The sequence below is a fragment of the Physcomitrium patens genome, chromosome 11 (genome assembly GCF_059467195.1).
Source record: "Physcomitrium patens ecotype Gransden chromosome 11, ASM5946719v1, whole genome shotgun sequence".
Lineage (NCBI taxonomy): Eukaryota > Viridiplantae > Streptophyta > Bryopsida > Funariales > Funariaceae > Physcomitrium > Physcomitrium patens.
In genome coordinates this window covers 1,303,758-1,326,583 of record NC_143420.1, presented here as the reverse complement: position 1 = coordinate 1,326,583, position 22,826 = coordinate 1,303,758, and the positions used below count along the sequence as shown (strand labels likewise).

The 22,826-nt window shown below is 31.0% G+C and overlaps 3 protein-coding genes and 1 long non-coding RNA gene across 7 annotated transcripts; 3 read left to right on the top strand and 1 right to left on the bottom strand.

Moving 5' to 3' along the window:
• Positions 1–991: 991 nt before the first annotated feature.
• On the top strand, positions 992–4,046 carry LOC112288209 (uncharacterized). 2 transcript variants are annotated; one of them, XM_024532177.3, is made up of 9 exons: positions 992–1,133; positions 1,572–1,698; positions 1,948–2,005; positions 2,146–2,233; positions 2,462–2,556; positions 2,676–2,748; positions 2,907–2,999; positions 3,130–3,216; positions 3,385–4,046. In XM_024532177.3, exons 2-9 carry the CDS (start codon positions 1,680–1,682, stop codon positions 3,547–3,549), a joined length of 678 nt encoding a protein of 225 aa, XP_024387945.1. In that variant the 5' UTR covers positions 992–1,133; positions 1,572–1,679; the 3' UTR covers positions 3,550–4,046. The 2 variants fall into 2 exon arrangements, with proteins under 2 accessions (XP_024387945.1, XP_024387944.1); XM_024532176.3 differs by having other exon boundaries at positions 1,945–2,005.
• LOC112288208 (protein MRG1) lies at positions 3,771–5,602 on the bottom strand. The gene is made up of 2 exons (XM_024532175.3): positions 5,190–5,602; positions 3,771–4,807 (listed from the first exon to the last, which is right to left on the bottom strand). Exon 2 carries the CDS (start codon positions 4,774–4,776, stop codon positions 3,865–3,867), a length of 912 nt encoding a protein of 303 aa, XP_024387943.1. The 5' UTR covers positions 4,777–4,807; positions 5,190–5,602; the 3' UTR covers positions 3,771–3,864.
• Positions 5,603–7,647: 2,045 nt separating this feature from the next.
• On the top strand, positions 7,648–8,409 carry LOC141044367 (uncharacterized). Its single transcript, XM_073537453.2, has one exon. It carries the CDS (start codon positions 7,794–7,796, stop codon positions 8,352–8,354), a length of 561 nt encoding a protein of 186 aa, XP_073393554.1. The 5' UTR covers positions 7,648–7,793; the 3' UTR covers positions 8,355–8,409.
• A 425-nt stretch (positions 8,410–8,834) lies between these two features.
• LOC112289015 (uncharacterized) lies at positions 8,835–10,095 on the top strand. 3 transcript variants are annotated; one of them, XR_016505362.1, is made up of 4 exons: positions 8,835–9,166; positions 9,299–9,377; positions 9,668–9,745; positions 9,870–10,095. It is a non-coding gene; the product is annotated as an uncharacterized LOC112289015 (long non-coding RNA). The 3 variants fall into 3 exon arrangements; XR_016505364.1 differs by having other exon boundaries at positions 8,960–9,148; XR_016505363.1 differs by having other exon boundaries at positions 9,098–9,367.
• Positions 10,096–22,826: the final 12,731 nt, after the last annotated feature.

Below are 22,826 nucleotides of genomic sequence, written 5' to 3'. Positions count from 1 at the left end.
GAAACTTGACATGAATTTATTGCTCATATTTGAATATAGATGGTATTTATAAAGTAAACAATGTATTACATGAGACATGCTAAATTTATGTTGATGATTCTGGTGACAAATTTTAACAGAAAAAATAAAATAAAAAATATACTTGATGTATAATATAAAGTTTTGTGAATTAAATTATTTTACTTTTTTATGTTCAAAAAATAACTAAACTTATAAATTTATCGTAAGCTACGGTTTCTGTTTTACGTCCACACTATACTTATATATTTTTAATAGAACACAAATTTATAAAAAAAAAAAAACGTGGTAGTTTCATCGATGTGTCATACTTCTGTGATTTCACAACTTTTTTTTTTATTAAAAACATGTTTCTACTTCTTTATTGCAAGTTTAGTAAATTTGTAGTGATGTTTGAGCCACGCTCATATACTTATATACTTTAAACTGCAACACATTCTCATCAGTCCAAAGAAAATATTTATCAATGACGAATATTCCGAGAATTTATTTGTATTCATGCGTTACAATCATAGGAAATATTCATACGTTTATACGACAGCTTCAATTGTTTACTTGGAGGTCTAAAAAAACAGTATTATACTGTTGAAAAAAGTAGTATTATAATCGAATAAAAAATCCGAGACAAATCTTCGCGTAGGCATGCTTTGAATAGTTCCTATTCATCCCCTCATTGGATGAATAAGCAGATGAAGTCGTTGCTATCCTAATGGGATGAGAGTGTGACGCAATGCGGTGCCATCCATCAACCACCAGGAAGAAGTTGATGAAGGAGCGCCATTGTCAATGGCAACCGAGCTCCAAAGAACCTCGATTCTTCCTGCACAAGATCGACGCTTCCTACTGCATTCCAGCCCTTAGCCCATGATTCTCATCGCACTGCGTTTGAAAAGGTTGGTGAGAGATTCTCAGCAGGGAAATCGCACATGAGCAGAAGCAGGTTATGGAGGCCAATTGTTGGATGGAGCACATTGGATCTTCGCACTCGGATGGTATGCTGATATGAGATTGCGGCTTGGAGTGAGCAACATAATTCTCTACAGTGAAGTTGCAGAGTGTTCCTGCAATATGGAGCTCTGAACGGAAACTGGTTCGACTCAGAAAGCGTCGAATGGGTGAGGAAATTTGCAGTTGAAAGCTGCTAATCCTTGTAATGCTGGGGTTGGATAGGGGATTTGGTGTTGGTTCATGACCATGTGATGTTTATGCTTGTTACAAGAACCCTGCAGACCTCTGAAGACGAACGTAGATTTAGATGATCATGGCTCGATGGAATAGGTTCACATGATAGTAAGATGTTTGATGTCGTTCACATGACAGCAATTCTTTGAATGTGTGCAAATTGTTTTTGGAAATAATTAGGTTATTGATGTGTTTAATTCCATTAACGCATCTGCACTCGAAATTTATGGACAAAAGAATGTTGAAAACGGCAAGGAAACAGCGATAATTTGTACCATGCGGATGATTTGCACTATGCCTATTCAGAAGGTTACGTCGACTGAAATTTCATACATGAATTCTGAAAACGAAGTTTGTCTTTCATGCTGCAGATCTTAGTATGTGGCTCTAAATATCAGTTCGATTTTGAAACTCAAGTTCCACGAATTACGGGTATACTGGTTTGGATTAATTCTTCAAGGTGTGTGGCATAGACAACCATGAGAAGGAGAATATCTGGTACATTTTAGGCCGAACTTCAGTCTTTGATTTTTTATTGCAAATTAAAGTGAGTCAAACACTCAGTATAAGCGATTGTGATGATGAATTTCAGAGTTTTGATCGAAATCTTGTGTTAACGGTTGTGGTTATTGAAATGTTAATAACCAATTTTGAGTATCTTGAGTCATATTAGCTATTGAAGTAGCCGTTCAATTATTCTGTAACGAAATTTCAATTTCTTCTTGTGGTATGGAACCTCAATAGCAGCAAACCAGGGGGCTGCAACCCCCCCTGGAGTCGAAATTGGCTCTGCATCGAGAAACTGGTATTATATCAATGCTTCACAACTGCCCTTGCGTTAATTTCGTTTCAAATTTGAACACATGAGAAGAGACATTTGAGCTTTTGCCTACCTCCTTCGATGATCTGTGCTGAATGTAACAATCATGGTGTAAATCATTTCAGGTATACCAAAGTTCTAATAGAACACCCTATCAAGACAAAGGCTATCACCCTCGGCATTCTCAACTGTGTTGGAGACATTTTCACTCAGGTATACCTCGTTGATGAAGATGGTGACGACACCTTCAACAGTTGATACTTGCGAGAGAATGGTGATCAAAGATTTTCATTCATGTTCAACGTTGAGACGTTTCCCAGAATCTTTATGCGATTCGAATTTGCAAAACTCTGTTGTGCCTGAGCTAATCTTTTCGTGCAGTAATTGGTTTAGGACTCTAATGGGAGTCATGGATACGTTGTAACGAATATTTTTTGGCAGCTGTATGTAGAAAAATCGGGTGGTTTGGATTATAGACGGGTGGCGTCGATGACCACCTTTGGGCTTTTCATTGTGGGACCAACACTCCATTACTGGTACGACGCCTTTGAATTCCTTGCTTACGAGAAAACTTCCGCTCCTGCAATCTAGGATGTTTCTTTAAGTTCAGTTTGCTTGGACAATGATGAACAAGCCTATTTTAATGCTGCTACAGGTATAGTTTCCTCAACAGAGTAGTGAAAGCTTCTGGCCCAAAAGGTGTGGCAATTCGACTAGTTTTGGACCAGGTATTTCTACTTTCTAACTCGGACTTGCAGATATCTTGTGAAAGCCGAGTGAGATCACATTGCACAACTGTAGATATAGCTGCTACACAGTTGTGTCCGAGCCTACGGAAAGGCAACATCAGGCTGCGATGCTAATGAAGAAACATTTGAGTGCACAGTTCATCTTTGCTCCGATTTTCATCGCTGTAACGTTCGCCTATTTGTTGCTGGTGGAAGGACATGTTGACAAAATCCAAGACAAGCTTTCGAAAGTATGGTAATCTTAGCTTTAAGTAACATACTGTTTTTGAAAAGGAACGGACCGTCTACGCATATATCATGTTTACCTACAGCTCCATGCCTTTCAACACTGCTTAAAGTTTCAGAATGTCCGTTGCACAGGACTGGAAACCCGCACTGATTGCAAATTGGAAATTATGGCTTCCCTCGCAGTTCTGCAACTTCATGTTTGTCCCTCCAGTTTTGCAGGTATCCTCCTTGTACCCTCATCATCCACCAAATCTTACGCACTTAAACTAGAAGACATATGAGTTGTATCGATTCTATGTAAATGCCCGTCATACATTATGCCTTCGCTTTTTCTTGTCACATTCATATTCCGTAATCCAATCTTCATTGACCCTGACAAACTCGCAGGTATTATGTAGCAATGTCATAGGCTTGGTATGGAATGTGTACGTTTCACACGCCAGCCATAAGCCCTCAGGTCAATCCGCTATTTACAAACAAGTAGCACAAGAAGTGCAAAATGCAGCGCATGCACTTCGCAAGCCCCAGTTCCCATTTCAGGCGGAGGCTTAACAACCACTCCTTGCTGAACAGCGTTAATACTAATCTCACGATACTGAAATAAGTGCACTGACTGGGTAAACTGACAACCGTCCTGAGAATAGCGGTTTTCGGTGTAAAACAATTGCTCTGAATTATACTACTCTCCAGGCGAAAAGAAAATTCGGTGTTGCATAAAGATCAAAATGAGATGGAGTCGGAAAAGCACCATCAATAATTTGGGACCCAGTAGCTGTACAAAACAATGAAGACCATTTTTGATCTAATTAAAATACAATGAGGCCCTAAACAATCCAATGAAAATAATATCATATCTACAACTGCATCTCAACCATAACTGGTAAGAAAGAAGTTGCTCTGATTCCGTTGGAGAAACTTCAGAAAATCCGCCAATTTATGTTGCAGCTGGGTCAATGCTTCATGCTCCATGTTTGTATACACAAGCAACTCGGACAACTTAACAAATAACCGAAGCAGGTGTTCTGCCCCGTATATGCTGCTGGGACTAATGTCGCTTCCATGTGGCACTGCACTAGCGTACTGGGCTCGTTCCTGGGGGTATAATAACATCGCCGGAAGAGATTTGTCGAAGTAGCTTCTCAAACCATTCAGAACCTCAACTAACGAGTCCTCCACTACACCATCTCTCTTTGTCTTGAAGTCTGTGTATTTTTTGAAGATATCTTGAACAGATGGAAATCGAGGTAACTTTACCAGCTTCCCCATTTGAGTAACGAATTCCCAGTCTTCCACCAGCTGTCTTTTCAAGGTGCCAGGCAAAGGTATCTTCAAAGCGTGATCAGGCTCCTCGGGACTTTTCGCTTCAGAAACTGGATCAGATTTCCTTTTCTTCCCTCGTCCGACGGATGGCTTGTTCTCGGTTTTAGATTCGTCTTTCTCAGCGGCGCTTTTCTGCTTCCCCGCAGGCACTCGGCCTTTCGATAGCTTATCCCCTGTCTGATTTTTGAAGAGTTTTTTCTGCTTTTCAAGATTTTCCTCCGTTGGCTTCATCAATCTGTCCGCACCAACCCACTCGTCCCAGTTCTTACTCCATCCCAGGTAATGCACGAAGTATTTCCATTCCTTCTTCCGAAACTCAGCTTTCTGAATTTTTGTATCGTAGATAAGAGGGCCATGATAGGCTAAAACTTTCTCGCCTTCCTTGAACTGACCGGTATCGACATTCTCATCCCCACTGTCTTCAGCTTCATCCGTCAACACATCCGACGAACTTCCCATTCCTCACGCTGACTTTGCATCAAAATTTTCGCTGCGGTGGAGTCCAACACTTCAAAAGTTAAAGAAACGGACACATTCAGGAAACGACTAAAACTAACCAGAGAATTATATTCTTGATAGACTAGACAGGGTTACTACATGGGAGACGGAAGGATCAATGCTAAAACGGAAAGATCAAAATCTTTATATATATAATGCAAATGTGTTCGATGAGCTACGCAGAAGATCAATGTTAGAATGCCAAACATAGGAGAACCTAGTCTAAAACCCGAGGGACGAGATTACACAAAGCAAACGGCGTCATCAATTTCATTAAACCACAAACACATCCTGTGCACTGTCATGTGAATCAGAAAAGGCTAGAAACTTCAAAGACACTGGAAGACAAGAGTAACAAAAACACCAGAGCTGACCTGTTCGGAACCCGGACCACCGCAACACACAGTTCGCTGGATACAGCAATCTTTCGATGTTACGCCACAAACAGCAACTACGTGCACCCCTCAAGGTAACAGACCAAGCAGCCCGATTCGATTTGTCATCCAAAAGCATTCACGGGAATTCTACGGCAGCTAAAACGAGCACAATAGTCGCAGTATTGCACCAAAACGAACGGTCTAGAGCTCGATGGATATGCTGACACGCAGGGAACCAGAGAACGCACGGAACCAGAAACCATGAGGCGTCACGTACCACGATCCAATCCGACAGCGGCAATACTCAGAATGGATTCCGAGTGGGGCAAGCAGCAGCGAAACCCTAACGGCAGGAGATTTGATTATTCTCCGAGTCTGGGTGCGAAAATTGTTCGTCGTTTGTCCGTTTGTCCTCTTGTTCCCAAACCATGGCTATCATCCATGAACCATTTATCCTAATCAGGCCTTTACATAAACTCTGACCTCAGCAATTCGATTACCCTAAACCAGATTAACAATTCCTTGAGGGCCACATAACCACAATTCTTAATTGGAGTCCGCACTTTACCAAGCCCCAAGATAATACATGGTAAGTGACTCTCTTCTTATAATGAAATCAAAAATTTAGATAAATAACTATACTAAAAAAATAAGTATATATTTTTATTTGTATATTCATTGATGGCATTTTGATATCTCATTCATCCTTGAAGTTGTGAAATTATTTTAGAGCTTTTCAAAAAACCTTCATTTTTTTATTTTTTTATTTTTTTGTTTTTTTCTTCCTATCTTTTTTAATGAAATTGTTTAAATTAAATGAATTGATTGTATAAAACAATTAAGACGACATTTTTAACATAGATAAATTTAATTTATTCTAAAATATGTTACCACATAGAACAATTGCCAACCAATGCATTGAAGGCATAAAAAAAAATTAAGGACTACTTCTATATTTAATTTATGGCGAATGTTTTGGAAATTTAAAAATGACAACCATTCATTATTCATAAAGTACAAAATTCAAGTGCATTTAAAGAAAGTTCGACAAGTAGCTTAATTTTTATTATAGTTTAATATAAGAACGTTTGGATGACAATTACATTGTGCACTGAATGACTCGAACATTATCATTCAATGAACTATGTGAACAATGTAAAATAAGATGCCAAAAAAAAAAAAATACTTCTTTTCTTTGACAATTGTATATGTCAGCTTAAATGGTATCAAAACATCAAATAACACTTATTACTCCTTCTCTTATAATACAACTTCCAGTCCATTAAAGTATTAATTTGAGATTGTAAAGATAAAAATTGACAATGTAAAAAAGCAAGATTTATGTGCAATTTTTCAAAACATACAAAAAGAAGGAAAGAAATACAAAACTACAGTATACTTGTGTGATAAAGCCAAATACAGGCAAGTTAAATGTTACCAGATTGATTTAAATTAAAATATGTTTACAAAATCTTAAATTGTACGGGAATTGCTTTCAACAATGTTAATTACTAATAAGGTGTTGCTTTTCTACTATTCTCTCTCTTTACATATATATATATATATATATATATATATACACACACATTGCTTTTAAATAATACTTTGTGAGAATTCAAACATAAATATTGTAAATATTTGGGTAATATATATATATATATATATATATATATATATACGTCTTTTTTCTTTTTGCAGCCTAACTTTACTTTTTACAATTGGCAACTTTTCTCAACTTTGAATAAAAATTTACATCAAAACCATCAAATTTTAATAATGTAAACAGTTGACACAAATCTAAACAATTTCATGATTCAAGTGATCATAGAAATATTAGTTCTAAAATAAATAATAAAAATAAACAATAAGCTCTCAAATGAAAAAATAAAAAATCAACATAAATAAAAAATTTACTTAGAATACATATTTTGAGATTATCGCATCTGAAAAGTCAAAATGTTGTCAGGATTAACAACTAGAAGTAATGTACATGTTTGGTTTCTATAAAATTCTACAAAGTAATTAAAGATGTATAGATTTTAAGGGGTAAGTTTGTTAATGGTGCAAAAGTAGAGGAATGTATATGCATACATTCACCACTACATTCCACCTTTATATTTATTTACATTTTTTTTTATTTTCTCTGAAATCAACTTATTACAAAGTAATAACCTCAACGTTTTGTTTGAACTTCCATATAGTTGCACTTCTCTACTTCTCTAGTTGAAAGGTTTGCACTTGTTTGGTAAGATTGCACTCAAATTTTGAAGATAATAATTACTGTAAAATACATTTACTATGAAAATATTTTTACCCTAATAATAATCATCCGTAACTCAAAGTTTGAAAGAATGAGAGAAGTTTAGGCAGAAAGAGAAAGTAACATACTTTTTGAAAAAGCAACCTTTATTGCGAAAGTAGATTGTCTTGTGAGCGAGCCCTGCCCAAGACGATTCTGGCGTTGCGTTAGGGTTTCAAGGGCCAACAAGCTCCGCGACCACGGTCGTTTTTTTTCTTCACGAGTTTCGGTGTGGTTTGCAGATTTCATTTCAGTGATGAGTTGATCTGGGATGAGGTCTGAGCTTCACGTAGCATCGCGCAATGCAAGGTCATATAGGTGAGGACGTGGGAAAGGTCCGATCGCAACCAGAGATAAGTCCCGAAATCGCACCCGATGAAGCGAGTGGAGTTTTGGAGGAAGAACACGATGACCAGCACGCCGAGGAAGGCTCCACGGAAGAGCGGATTCCGAGGCATGTGCACCCTGGAAGCAGCAGCGAGAATCCGCATGTAGAATCTAGTGAGAGACGAGAGGGTCGAATGAGTGACATAGCCACGGCCGTGAAGTTGGTAAAGGCCGTTGAAGATGATGCCAAGGCAGTAGCGGGCAGTCTCGTGGGATTGTTTTCGTCGCTCCAGTCTGCGCTGTCCGAGGTTACGGGGAGTTCAGTCGATCACATGAAGTGTCACAGCGAGGCGGCAGGGCTGCTTCAGGATGCGTCCATTGATGCTGCTGCCAAGGGGCAGAGGTTTATCAACGCTTGCTTGCGATTGAATGAAGAGATGAAGTCCGTGGGAAACCTGGCAGCTCAGCTGAAAGCACTTCGGCAAGTTGTGGACCAGTTTGAGTATCATGCGTCGAGAAGTCTTCCACGTTTGTGAGACCTAGGGTGAATTGTTTGAGCTTGTAAATAAACTTTGTGCATTTTCCAGCCAAGCAGTCCATGTCCAGTTGACTTTATGACTCCGTTTTGTGTCTGGATTCGGTGTTATGAGTGGGCGATTAAATGAGAAGGTCCGAAAGAATATCTTTGTAACCATGGGTAGTTGTTCTGACCTTCCAACCCACTGAACATCCGCAGTTTCTTGCTAATGTGTTGTGTTGCAGTAAAATCGTAGCCATATGAATAAGGTTACTTTTACAGACGAGAACGTTAATGTGTTGGAAGTGTATGGTCATTTTCAGAATTACAAAGCCGTTATGCTTAGATAGCGGGATGTGTGACTAACCTGACCGCATAACCTTCTCCTGATGCAAAAGCCCCATAAGCTCCCTTGTGACGCCGAGGTAATCCAGGCCAGCTTCCACGCAGTTTCTACTACTTTCTGCAAGGGTCCAACATAGACGACAAGTTTGGTCTTCTTGCAACGACTGATGAGTGACTCAGCATTGTTGACATCCGCTTTGAAAATGGCAATGGAAGAGTTTGCAGAGGCCTTCTTGTCCCCGGATGTCCTTAACAAAGCCCCAGGAAGCATTTTCCTCCAGCGGCTAGTTCTGGCAATCCTCTGAAATTGCACGTTCGAATGGTTGATTTCACGGTGCACGGACTTCTCCTGGAATCTTGACGCGCCGAGTGTTCCAGCCCTCAGACGAAAGGGGACCTAGACTGGGCTTACCGGGGTCGTCCGGCGGATGAACCCGCATAAACTCTTGCTTGGCAAGAGTTGTACTGGTTCGTTGACTTCTCTAGGTCCATTCTTCAAGCACATCAATCGATCAAATGTGGATTTTGAGCTCAACCTTGTGCAGAAGGCATCAAATTAGAAATGCATGAATTCGTGCATCGGAGGATGATCTTGAAGGTGGACTTTGGCATGGACAGGACGGATGAGGACGACGAGGATGAAGGTGGTCCAAGGCACTACGCTCCTGAAAATGACATGCACACGGGGTACTACACGGTACAAGAGAGCAGGACGTTAATTTTCACTTACAAGAGTTGGGGAGAGAATGGTTCATGGAGAAGTATTCCAAAATCTTAGATTCCGTGAATAATTTTTCTTGAACGGCAAAGTACCGGATCAAAGCATCGATGCCTTGGATTTAGAGAAACATCCATGCTGGGATTAGAGGCTCTTGCTCGTACCCATGTTCGTAGAAAATATGGAATTCTGGTATGATTTCAGCTGGAAATAATTGCACGTTCCTCAAAACTTGACTTGTGAATGTGTGGATGTATTTGTTGTTTTAGTCGTGGAGACGCAAGCAATCTCGAGCTCATTGAAGTAGGGCAAAAGAATGGAAGGGAATCTCTTTGGATCCACCACAGGTAACTGCTGTCGATTTCGTCCTCGTGTTAAATTGCGATGTTGGTGGAAGTTGCGGAGCCGTTGAAGATTATGTACATCATATATTAGATCGATCTAATGATGCTTTGGTACGCTTATATGCAGTCTTTTAGTTGCATGAAAAGCAAGTACATGTACAAGTTGGCGACAGAGACTCTGTTGACATTTCACGAGCAACCATGTCTAAGATAGAGTATGTATCCATGAACGTCCTTCGATTCTCCTGTTTTCTTTCCGTAATCTGTCCAATATGCTTTTTATCTAGGATTCTTATTATCAAATGCCCAGTTTTAAATTATCAATAATATTTAACGTGTACATATACAGTAAACCCTTTGTACCTCACTCTCCAGAAACTCAATAACCTCTATTGCATAATATTTTTTTGCCTCCATCAGGTCCATTTCATAACAGTAACTCAATATTGTTAGGGAATTGTTAAATTGACACGCACATTTATTAAATCGATCCACCCATCCTAACCATCATCAAAAAAATCTCTATTATTGGATTCGCATTAGTTGAAAACCAGTAAAGAAATGGTTGGATTTGCAACTAAGGATGATAGGTGGGTAAATTTATTAAATGCTTAGGTCAATTTATTAGTTGATATATGATACAATTTTTACAATTTATGAAGTTGTGTAAACCATCTAGCCAGTATAAGATACATTACAATACTATTGCACCAAAATCTAAGACCTTGGAAATTCATTTCATGCTATCTTATTAGGTGATAATGTTTTTGTCCACTAAGCTTGTTAAGTTACACAGGGATCATTGTATACATGTATGTATATAAGTTTTAAAAGATTAATTTATATAAAAATAATTAAAAATAATCTATAGTGATAAAAATAAAATCTATTGTTGATATACTTTTATCTATTAAATCCAAGAATTTCAAATTTCAAATTAAAAAAATAGATATGACAATATATATATATATATATATATATATATATATATATATTTAAAAATTTATCTAGTTATAAAAACTTGATAAATTTTTATTATATACTTAAGTTATTTATATTTTTATTAAAATAGAATGTAAAATATTAACACCTTAATTTTATTATTATTATTTTTTAAGTATCTAATGTCTACACAAAAATAAAATTATGTAAATTTAAATTTAAATAGAGAAAAGATGGCTTAAATCATTTCTACATTTGATGCACAAAAGAAATATATTAGAGATAGAATAAAATACTTCACAAAGAACCATATATTTGAACTTGTGTTGTTAGGCAACCAAACATATAGGCTATTTTAGGAAGTAGGCTTGCTTAAAGAAAACAACTTATTAAAGTTTATATAAAAAAAAGTTATAATCTTTAATGTTATTTTTTTAGAATAGTTTTCTATAAAATTTAGAATATATATATATATATAATATTTTAAATCTTTGTAATTGTGTTGTATTATATTGATGCTTTCTAATGTATTATAAATGAAAGAACACATAATCTAATTCAATTTCTTATAGTTAAAATAAATATTTACTATAATATTTAAAAATTAAAAAAAATTATGACAATAAAATCAAAATTATATGACAAAAATATAAACATATTTATTTTTAAACTTTAGTAAAAATCATACTTATGATTATTATTAAATTTACTTTAAATATATTAAGATCTTAAAAATAAAAAATGATTTTATTAAAAAATCAATTCTTTGTTTATTTATTAAATATATATGTAGATTAATTTTAGCAAAGAATTTATACTCTTTACTACTAGCCAAATGTCATGTCATTAAAACACTACCTTATTTAAGACCAAATGTCATTTTAAGCGGAACATGTTGACTCATCTTGTACATAAAGAAGAAGAAGATCTCCACACATTGCTACAATTTTTTCTTAAAAGTAAAACAAACCTTTGCTTTGCATGTTTGCGGTTGCAAGTACATCACATTGCAATGAAGGGAGCAATGATTTGTCTTGGATTCCAAACTTAGCTTTTTCTTTTATGCTTGATCTATAGGCAAAATTGAAGCTAGAATATAAAATCCTCCTCCAATTATCTAATACATCATCAATTTTAACAATAGGTTGGCAATTTGTTCTTGACTAACTTTAGGGATCAAAAAATATAAGTAGAGCAATCAAATAATATATTGGTGGATATTTGACTTAAAATATTAAAGTATTAGATCTTTTTATGAGATCTTATGAAAGGTTACTTACCTATTTACTAAAAAGGTCTTTTAATGACTTCCTATAAAAGATCATAAAGTGCTTTACTTCATCGAAGTACAAATTTTGAAAATGGGTGGACTTGGAGAGATTATTAGGTACAAACAAAGTCTAAGAACAATATTAAGCACCTATTGAGCATGGAAAGAGGCCTTAATTGATCAGTTAACTAATTTTGTGTTACATCCAACTATTCAATCTTCACATGGCAATTAGTCCTTAGAAGGCACACTTATCTCATCTAAAGCTTTATTAGAGGGATTAAAAACTGGTTTTATACTAATGAATGCAAGTTCTTCTTATAAAATGTCTTATGAGACTTTGAATTACAAATATCTTAATTTACAGAGTCAAAAAACTTTGAAAGAATAGATGTTGAATAAGAGAAAAGAGTGACATCAAGAAAAGAGGTATAATGAAAGAGTATGATTGCTTCAAAAAGCTATTGTTGAGAACCTTAGAATTTCCTTTCTTCATACAATTCAATTATGATACATGAGTTTATGTCAATATTTACTTTAAATTAAAGAACTTAAGAATAAATTTCAATAAAATTTATTCAAATCATTTGTTTATTATTACAAGTTGTATTTTTCTATTTAACTTTATTTTTATTTATCTAAGGAAATAATAAACTTGAATAATACACAAGGTCCTTAACCTCCTTTCCATTTATTGAGTTGACTTGCTCTTGTGGAAGTTTTTTATTTTTTTATTTTTTTATTTTTTTTATCTCTTCTTTATCCTCAATATTAATTTTAGGAGGTTTTTTATTAGTAGACTAGTCTTGACAAACTGTAATCTTATTGAAGTTCCTTGAAATGAGCACAACTCCAATAGTCTCTTGAAAAGACAAGCCTAGAAGTGAATAGAAGAAACCAAACATTGAAAATATGAAAGAAAAATAGTAAGAAATACACAAAAAAATTTATGTGAGAAAGTTCATCTTTCTTAAGTATTGATGTTAAGAATAGAATTACTAAAAATTAGATGTAGAATATTCTATACATATTATGAGCTTCAAAATTATTATAATGACCAGAAAAGCCTATTTTATAAATTAAGCTCAATATGTAGAAAGTGATGGAGCACCTCAAGGACATAAACATAGTCTCTATTGAAGAAATTTGGATACATAAAAGTTTTGTGCAAAGCACTATGCATAAAAGAACATTGAATCCATTGATTAGAATGAGTTATAAGTTTAATGATCAAAGAAAAATATATAAACTAAGTACTATAATGGAAACTTTTAAGATCAATAGGGAACAATGTTTTTATATTAGGAACAATATCAAAGAAGGGTGCTAATCCTAAAGATAAGAGTAGCTGCGAATACTTCCTTTTACTTGCAACTCTTCTTCTACTTAGTGATAATGGACCAAGCTTGTCAACTTCAAGATTTATTATTAGTAAATTATTGAATATCCAATTGATTTTTTAAAAGCTAATCAAGTGATTGGAATGAAAACATACATAAGTTATTTTAATGTTATTTTAATTGATTCTCTTGATTGTGTATTGATGTATTGTAAAATTAGTTTTGGTGATGGATTGGGTGATTTTTTGAGAATATAACCTAGAGAGTTTAGAGCCAATATAGCCTTTGACTAAATATACAAATAATTATTTATCTTTAGCTGCATCTTTTTTAGTTGGTGGAATGCAAAAGGTGACTTCTTCAGCAAAGGTTCAACATTACTATGCTATTTGAGTAGGTAGACACTCTGGAATCTTTTCAACTCGGAAAAAATGTCAATGTGAAGTAATTAGTTATTGAGGTAATCTCAATATAAGAGCTTTAGAAGTAAGAAAAAGGCTTATAATTATTTAAAATCTAAAAACTAATTATAAACTATTTAATAAGTTGAAAAGAGATTTTAATTTTTTTTAAGGATTCTGAAATTGATTTTGTTTCTATATTTTTTGAACTTGGTTCTTCCAAAGACTTTTGTCAATATATTTATAATTTGATTAATAAAATTTTAAAATTATACTTGAATTTTTCTTTCTTTTGTTTTTTATTTTGTAAAGTATAAATCTATTTTTAAATTCTTTATTTTATTGTGAAAGATTAAATTTTTGATTACTTCAATAAAACTTTGATTGTTGCACTTGATATTTGTAGATGTATTGTTTCCAAATTTTAGTTCATATATAAGTTATTATAGCCATGTTGATTCATAAGTTATCTTTGTTAGTACCTTGTATTTGGATTCACAAGAAGAGTGTGAGATAATATTTTGCTTTTTTATTGTATCATAAGATAGATGAGCTACTGAAGAAAAATATGAAAGTGTCAATAGATATACAATCATTGAGATTTCCAACATAGTTTATATTTAAGAATTCCAAGAGTGTAGTTTTTTTTATTTTTATTTTTAAATACCAAAGACCAATAGAAAGATATCATAAAAAATAATAGAGGACATTAAGAATTTTTTACAAGTGAATTTATTGGAAACAATACATGAATCAACTAAGAAAAGAAATTGCAAATTTGATGTCCTAGTAGATTTTAAGCAAATAATTTAACTCACGAATGAGGCACTAAAATCGCCCTAAATCAACCTATGGTGAATAAATATCTTTATAAAATTTGACAAAGTCAGATAAAAATATATGAATGGAAGTAGAATTCACGTACTATTCTACAAAGAACTTCTGTACATAGCTTATTTGATAGAATAGAATACCACAAGAGATCTATTTGAATTAGATGCCAAAGAAACATTGTAATAAATGAAGGTTAGATATTTTGTATAGTTATTGGATTTGTGCTTTTTAGATCAAGGATGCTATGGAGGTTAGAACCAATGATATAGAAGTTGTTGATGTATAATATTTGAAGGAAGAGAGACATGGTACAATCTTGGAGGTAGATGTTAGAACATACATTAATATTGTAGAATTCCTAGTATTATAAGTTGGCATTGATTCTATTATATTAAGTTTGGAAATTGTGATGGAGACCATATAGTCAGCAATTTAGGTGGCAAATAAGGTATTTTGTATTGAAGTAGATACATCTTTATGGCTGCTTTATGAAGATTGTTTTTTTTAGCCAACCATTAAAAAATATTGTAGAAACATCCATATGGTAAATAAGCAAATTGTAATAAATAGCAATGATAATAATAATTTATATAGATTTCCATCAACTGGTTGGAACAAAAGTTTTTTGAAAGTTGATATCATATATATATTAGAAGTTACATGCTACAATTTGTAACTTGTATTGAGTTGGTTCACTATGAAATCTGGGCTTGAGCTTGTATATCAAGTAGATAGTGATGGGTTGGATACCACTAGATGGAAGTATAATGTCTTATATTTAATTAGCCATGATTGTAATATATTTCTTGAATATAGCTTGGATCTAATAGAGATTGGAGGTAGCTTGCTAGTAGGATAGAGATTTGCCACTTTCTTCAATAACTCCAATAAAATTTTAGTGAGGTCCTCTAGGTCCACTAAGTTATAATCTTGGTGGATGGTTTAAAAATGACATGATTAGATGGAAAGATGAAGTAGAATATTGAGAGAAATTTGATGGTGGTGTATATGAATGAAAAATATCCAAAAAAAAAAGTCGAGCATAAGTAAGAAAAGATTGACAAAAAATACACAAGATATATTTTTATTTAAAAATTAGACATACTTAGAAATAATGATGTAATGGTTAAATGGATCAAAGTATTGAGTACCTTTGATGTGATCATTGGGGCCAAAATAGTATAATATTTTAAATAAAGGATAAATTTGTACTAAGCCATAATAGTGTCTACTACATAGATAATGGTTCCAAAGACTCAAAGGTGGAAAATATTAGATTTGATACTAGTAAAATATTCTATAAGTGTTATATGTAGATAAGCATTTATAGTACACCAATTAAGAAAGAGACAAGTAGTTTAGACTACCTTGGCCTACAGAAAGATTAAAAGATTGCATTTGAAGATAAAATATCTAGTTATATCTTATAAAGTATAATTATAATATTTGGCAATATTATTGTGGTTGGATGAATTCCTGGCAGATGCCATGTTTAGTATAATAGTCATGAAAGTCAATAGATAGATATTCAATGTAGAGAGTATAAAGCTTGGTGCCACATTATGACTCAATCATATTATTGTGATATAATACAACTAATGAAGAAAAGAGAGAAGAAAATATTATATTATAGAAGATCTTATTTTAAAATATTATAAAAAATTATTTTAAAAATATAGACAATAGTCAAAAAGATAGTAAAACTAAAAGATGCTAATACTGCCTTTTATAAAATAGACTTCTACTTACTTTGTAGGACCATAAATAAAAAAAAATAAAGTAGATTAAAAAATTAAATAATATAGGCTTATATAAGAAGGAATTAAGAGTAGATTTTAGTAAAATTTATCTTAAGAAGCCAAGAATTCATACCCAAAGAGGATTGATTGTGAACTTGGATTGAAATTAGATCTCAAGGCACAAAACCATGCATCTATAGTGATTCCAAGGTTCTTTTAAAGATTAAATAATGGTATTTGAAAATAGACTTAAAAAAATATTTTTTGGCATTAATTCCATGTCAATAAAATTAATATTAAATTTTTGAAGAATTTTCAAAGTTAGTGATGTTCTTGATTGGTTTAGATTTTGAGTAATAAAAATATATTTATAAATTTGACGATTTTTAAGTTCTATGGTGTATATACATGTGAATTTTGAGCAATGTATTTATATGCTAGTCATAAATATGTATGTAGATTTTGAGGTAAATTGAATAGTTAGATTAAAGTGTGTGAAGGTTTTTATGGTTTGAAGTCTCAAAAACTAGAGTTTAAAGATCAGTGAGTGTTTCTAAGATCTTTAGCTATTTGTCAATTAGATTGAAGTGATTTTTTTTGTATAGATATTAGACTTTATTTTTAATAACTTAAATTAAATTTAGAAGCAATTCAATGGTTCAAGAAGGATATATTAATATTATATATTTAGCATTTAGATTACAATAGAAAGCCGCCTAACATCCAATTGGACTATCTTGTATTTTTTTCAATTGATAAGTATAATTGATTTCATCTTTTTTGTACTTGTTTTTGACTAAGATATTAAAAAGTATAAAAATTTTGAGTTGATATCAACGATTTGATCATTACTTGTTGAGATTCCAATTTGCTATAGGATTTGGTTTAAGATTTGTCTATGGTTTGGTTAGAACTTAGGATTTGATCTAGAATTTGGTTAGGATTAAGATTTGCTTGGAATTTAGAACTTGACTAAGATTTGTCTCGGATTTAGGATTTTATTAGGATTTCAATAAGGTTTGATATAAGATTTGATTAAGATTTGATTAATGTTTAATTAAAATTTTAATTAAAATTTCTATTTTTAGTATTTAAAAAGATTTTTTATTATTTCTTTAAAATTTCTTATTATTTTTTCTTTAAGATTAGTTTGAAACTTCTTTGCATTTTTTTTACAACTCCTTTTAAATTTATTTTAGATTGGTCAAAGTTCAAACATAATTATTAAGGTCTACTTAGGTTATTTAAGATTCTATTAGACTTAGTAGAATTATTCTTACATTTCTATTTACCTTCTACATTAAGGTATTTGGTGTATTTTCAAGCAAAAATATACATAATATTACAACATGATAGAACTTACAAAATTGATGAAAAGAATTATTTTTTTCTTTTATGAAATGAATGATTATCATCAAAGAATAATTATTGATAAAAGTGATGAAGTAACATGCTTTGCCAAAAGAAGAGATGCAAAAGGGTCTAGTGAGTAAGAATTAACTTTGAAACAACTGAGAAGGATAGTGCTATGAAGGCAATAGAGTCCATTGGAGGTTTGATAGTCAGCTTGGAAAATGAAGAGACCATGAGAATTTTTAATAAAATAAAAATATTGTATAAAGTCAAAAATAAGGTCCTTCTATATTAATAAGCCAACAAAAAGTAGATTCTTTTTAATGCTTGATGTATATAAAATGTGATCAATATTTATATTAAGTCATTGAAAATATAAATTGCCACATTGCCAATATTAATGACACTATAATTACATCCATCAATTGACATTATTTAAGAACCAATATTAAGATAAAGAAAGGAAAAAATCTTAGAGATGCTTGTAATATGGTGGAAAGTACCAAAATCTAAGTACTAAGAAGAGAAAGATGAATTGGATTTGATAATATTAATTTTAGCTAAATAAACATCTATTATAGTAATAACATTTTTGCTATCAATAGTATGAAAAATAATTTGGTTATCATGGAAATAAACTTTGATGACATTAGTTTGACTTAAAAAAGGTTTATCTTGTTGATTAGAAAGTAGCATGGATTCCACAAAGAAAAGCTATTCCATCATATTACAAATGTTATCTTTAAGAGGATTAATTTGGAGAATGCTTGGAGTGTTAGAAGCAAGGACTCCAAGATTAATGACTAGGGGAAGCATAACATTTATCAAATTGAGTACAACAAGGAAATTATTCCTATAAACATAGATTACTACATAGTTAAGAATAGTTTGGACTATAGTTGACATCATCATAATAGTTGATAGATTGAAAAAGCATAGATTAGCTATAAGAATGCTTAAAATTATTTTGATGGAAAAGAAAAAAATTATATATCTTTTTTAATAGACTTTTGAATACGTTTTGGTAGTTTTTCACTAAAAAGGTGTTTTTTGAGTTTAAAGTAGATTGATAGTTCATTGTTGCCTAAAATCATCTAGTTAGTGATATTGTAGTTTGAAAGAAGATTGAAATTAATTTGAAAAATGCTTACAATTAATTTGGAAAGAGGAGTTTCAATATCATTTAGAATATCAATTATTTCCTTCATTTTTATCAAGTATACATTTATAAACATCATTCTTGTCTTTTTGATATTAAAGAAATTTTTAATGAAATAAATTTTATGAAGATTTTTTTTGAGATTCAAACTTTGAATTGAAATGACTTAGGTCTTATGACAAGCTAGAAGCCATCGTACTGGAAATGCAATCCAGTATCAGATTATATAAAGTCTTGCTTGAAAATGTGCCAGATACTTGGTTGTGGAAGATAGAAGAAATTTTCAATAATAATTCCTAACAACTCTAATAGAATCATACATCAATTGTAATTAAAGTTTAACAAATATAATTAAATATTAATCAAATTTAATTAAAAATTTAAATAAATTATGAAAATATTTTTTAAAAAAAATTATAAAAAATAATAAAGAAATCCTAAAAGAAAATAAAAAATTCTTAAAAAAATTCTATTTTTAAAAAATTCTATTTTTAAAAAATTCTATTTTTAAAAAATTCTAAATCTATTTTAACTATATTCTAAAATTTAAATAAATCCTAATCAAATTCTAAATCCTAAACCAAATCGTAATAAAATTCTAAATCTTAAATCAAATCCTAATCAACTTCTAAACAAATTTTAACCAAAATCTAACCAATTCAAATCAATTCTAAGATAATTTAAGAACCTCAATATCTATTGACTCTACCATTAATCTTATTAAAATTTTTACATAACTATCAATCTCTTAGTTAACAATAAGCACAAAAAATTTGAAAAAAATTGAACTTACAAAATGAAATAAAAATGTCATAATCTACTCTAATATTGATGAGCCATCTTTGATCTTAATATTGATCTTCCAGCAGTAATAACTTCTACTTGAATCACTAACTTACTTTCAAATTTTGTACAAGTATTAAAAGTTGAGTCAACTATTGACTCTAATAAAAATCATCTTAATCCAATTAGGAAAATATTGCAAATCTTAGATAATCTTATTGGACCTAAAAATCTAATTTCTAAGACCTTAATCTACTTGAGCTTCAATAATCTCTAATTCAATTTTTTGATTAAGATTAAATTTATAATATATATTTACTACAACTAAACTTATAACTTTATAAAAATTTTCTTTTAGATTTTCTATAAAATTCACAAATTTATCCAAATTACAAATCCTATTTTATTTCATAAAATCTAGAGTTATTTAAAATAATCCTAACTTTGCAAAGTTCTTATAAAGTCATTACAATCTAAAATTGGTCAAAACTAATATTCTAAAAAATCTTATGTAGTCTTTTTCCAATTGCCATATTCTTATTTGTAATAAAATCTCAAAATCCCTGTAGGTATGTAATTTTATGCTTTAAAGTATGATTTCAATCCTAGTTAGTAATTAATCCTTTCTAGATATCAATCCAATCTATCCTAGATATTTTTAAGCACAATCCTATCTTTACTTTTATCTTTATATCAATCATATCAATTATTTTACCTCATCTATTATATTTTTATTAATTTATGGCCTTTTTAAGATAGTAAAAGAGTTTCTACAACTTAAGAAAAAAATTTGAAAGCTATCTTTTATCTACTAGATATTAAGATAAGTAAATAATTTAAGAAACTTTCATAAAGCCTTTCTTAATTGTCTTCAATTTTTATTACATCAAGATAGTTGAGTATTAATTAGAAATAAATTTTATTTATATTTTCACATATAGTTGTGCTACAACATGACATCTACTTCTTTTGAATTTGTGCATCCTCTTATATGTGCCAAATAATCCAAATCTTGTCTGATTAATATTATGCTCTTCATATCTTCATCCAAATTTTCTTCAATATTTTTACTTTCTAAGTCAAATTTATCTTCTTGTCTTGAAAGATTTATTTATTTTACAAGATCTAATAAATCTTCACTAGCCAAGAATAAATATCTCATTTTCTATAATCCACTTGTCATAATTATCAAATCAATAAACTATTTAAAAAGAATAGCTATAAGATATGTTTGATGTAGACCATTTTGATGTTGTATATTAAAATATATTTGACAAGTTTCACATAATTTTACAAATGAAGTACATCACAATACATATTTTTCTATTAATACTTTTCTTTAAGTTTAGCAATAGTAGCCCAAATTTTCCTATGCCATGCCCATAAACTATCGTAAAATCTTTTTAGTAATTTTTATTGCTCTTCCATATTTCCTATCACTTATTATAATATCTCTATTTCTTTCTTTGGTCTCTTTAATAACTTCTAGTACTTAAAAAGATTTAAGTATAGAATAAAACTTCTTTAAATAAAATTTTATAATCTTATCATCATCTTTTAATCCAATAGATGTAATTAATCTCAAAGAAACTTTCAATCTATTTTTTTTTTTATAAATACCTAAAATTCTTTCATCATCTTTTAATATTTCTAATCTATATATATATATTTTAATATTATATATATACATATATATATTTATTTATTTTTAAATATTAATTTTTTTATATATAATACTTTATTATTAAAAAATATCCATAAAACTTGTATCAAAAGCACTTATATCTTGCAAGAATATCCTTTCTTTTGTACCTCTATAATCTTACTTTATAAGTGGTATTTTTCCAAAATCCTTAAATTTTCTATAATTCTTAGCAATGGCTTTTTTTTAACATATGTTGATTTTGTTCATGATTAAGAGGCATAATCAAAAATTGCATAGTTTTTTTTTTTTTTTTTTTTTTTTTTTTTTAATCTTTACTATATATCAATGCATAGGCTAAACCATCATCAAGCATTTTTATTTCTATTTTTTGTTTTTTTTTGTATTCTCTTATTTAAGAGTATATTAGGTATCCGGTTGTAGAAGATGAAGTTGTATTTTATAAGTATTTAAAAAATCCAAATAGATTTCAGCCATATAAGAAGATTACAATTTGAATTTGAATTTAGAAGTACTTTAAGCTAATACAAAGTACTTAAAAATCTCTTTTAAATAACTTCATTCATATACAAACTCCAATTGCCTTATTATTTTCATAACTAGATAATTTTGATTTTTCTTTGCAAGTCCTAATCCTAATTAATAAACTTCAGTAAGTTGTAACTCTTAATTTGACCATCCACTTCATACAAAATTTTGTATACAAATGAGACTATAAGTCTTCTATATGCTCAAAAAATTTCAATCCAATCCAACTTATCAAATTATGAAAAAATGTATAAAAAACTTGCATTGATGTTATTCAGCTATCAACTCAAAAGTTGATGTAGATGTTCTAATAGCAATTTCTCCTTCTCCAACTTTTAACCTCAACTCAAAATTGGTATATATCTTGATCTTGAAGTCTTCTAATACTATACCAAATTTCACCTTGTTCCAACTAGTAGATCTTTAGATATCATAGAAATACTATATGTTTTTAAACTTCTAACTTTTGATATCTTCTTGTATCAAAAACTAGATATCTGTCAATTCCACTATTAGATTAGTATAAAATCTTATGCACAATTAGCACATCAATCAATCAAGTATGAATAAAATTTTAACTTATAAATGTGATACCAATTGCACAAACTAACAAAGAATGCTAACTTTAATTGTAATGTATATATATCCAAAGTTACCAATACAAATCCAAACTTTGAAAAATAATTGCAAAGTCATCTCAAATCCTATAAAAGCAAATCTTATGTTTTTGAAATGAACTTGAAGTAAGTTCTTCAATCTTATATGCCAATCTCCAATTGCCTCCTTTATTTTGCCTTTGGCAACTATTTTAGTGGCTAGAGGTCTGATTTTGATCCTATTCGATAAGTGGTTGACCCTCAAGTATCAATTCAACCTATTTTAGGGATTTTTTAGCCCAATCCTACTCTCAAATTAATCCTAGTATCAACCATACTAAATATTTATTTCTTTTGTCCTATTTTTACTTATTTATGGTATTTTTAAAGCATTAAAAGTATTTTTATAGCGTAGAAGGTAAAATTATTAACCAATCTTTAATCTACTAGCTATTATGACAAGAAAATAAACTAAG

Coding starts and splice junctions, on each gene's coding strand:
- LOC112288208 (XM_024532175.3), bottom strand. CDS start 4,776: ATGGGAAGTTCGTCGGATGTGTTGACGGATGAAGCTGAAGACAGTGGG.
- LOC112288209 (XM_024532176.3), top strand. Junction 2,234..2,461: donor TTGGAGACATTTTCACTCAG/GTATACCTCGTT, acceptor ATTTTTTGGCAG/CTGTATGTAGAAAAATCGGG. Junction 3,217..3,384: donor TTGTCCCTCCAGTTTTGCAG/GTATCCTCCTTG, acceptor ACAAACTCGCAG/GTATTATGTAGCAATGTCAT.
- LOC141044367 (XM_073537453.2), top strand. CDS start 7,794: ATGCAAGGTCATATAGGTGAGGACGTGGGAAAGGTCCGATCGCAACCA.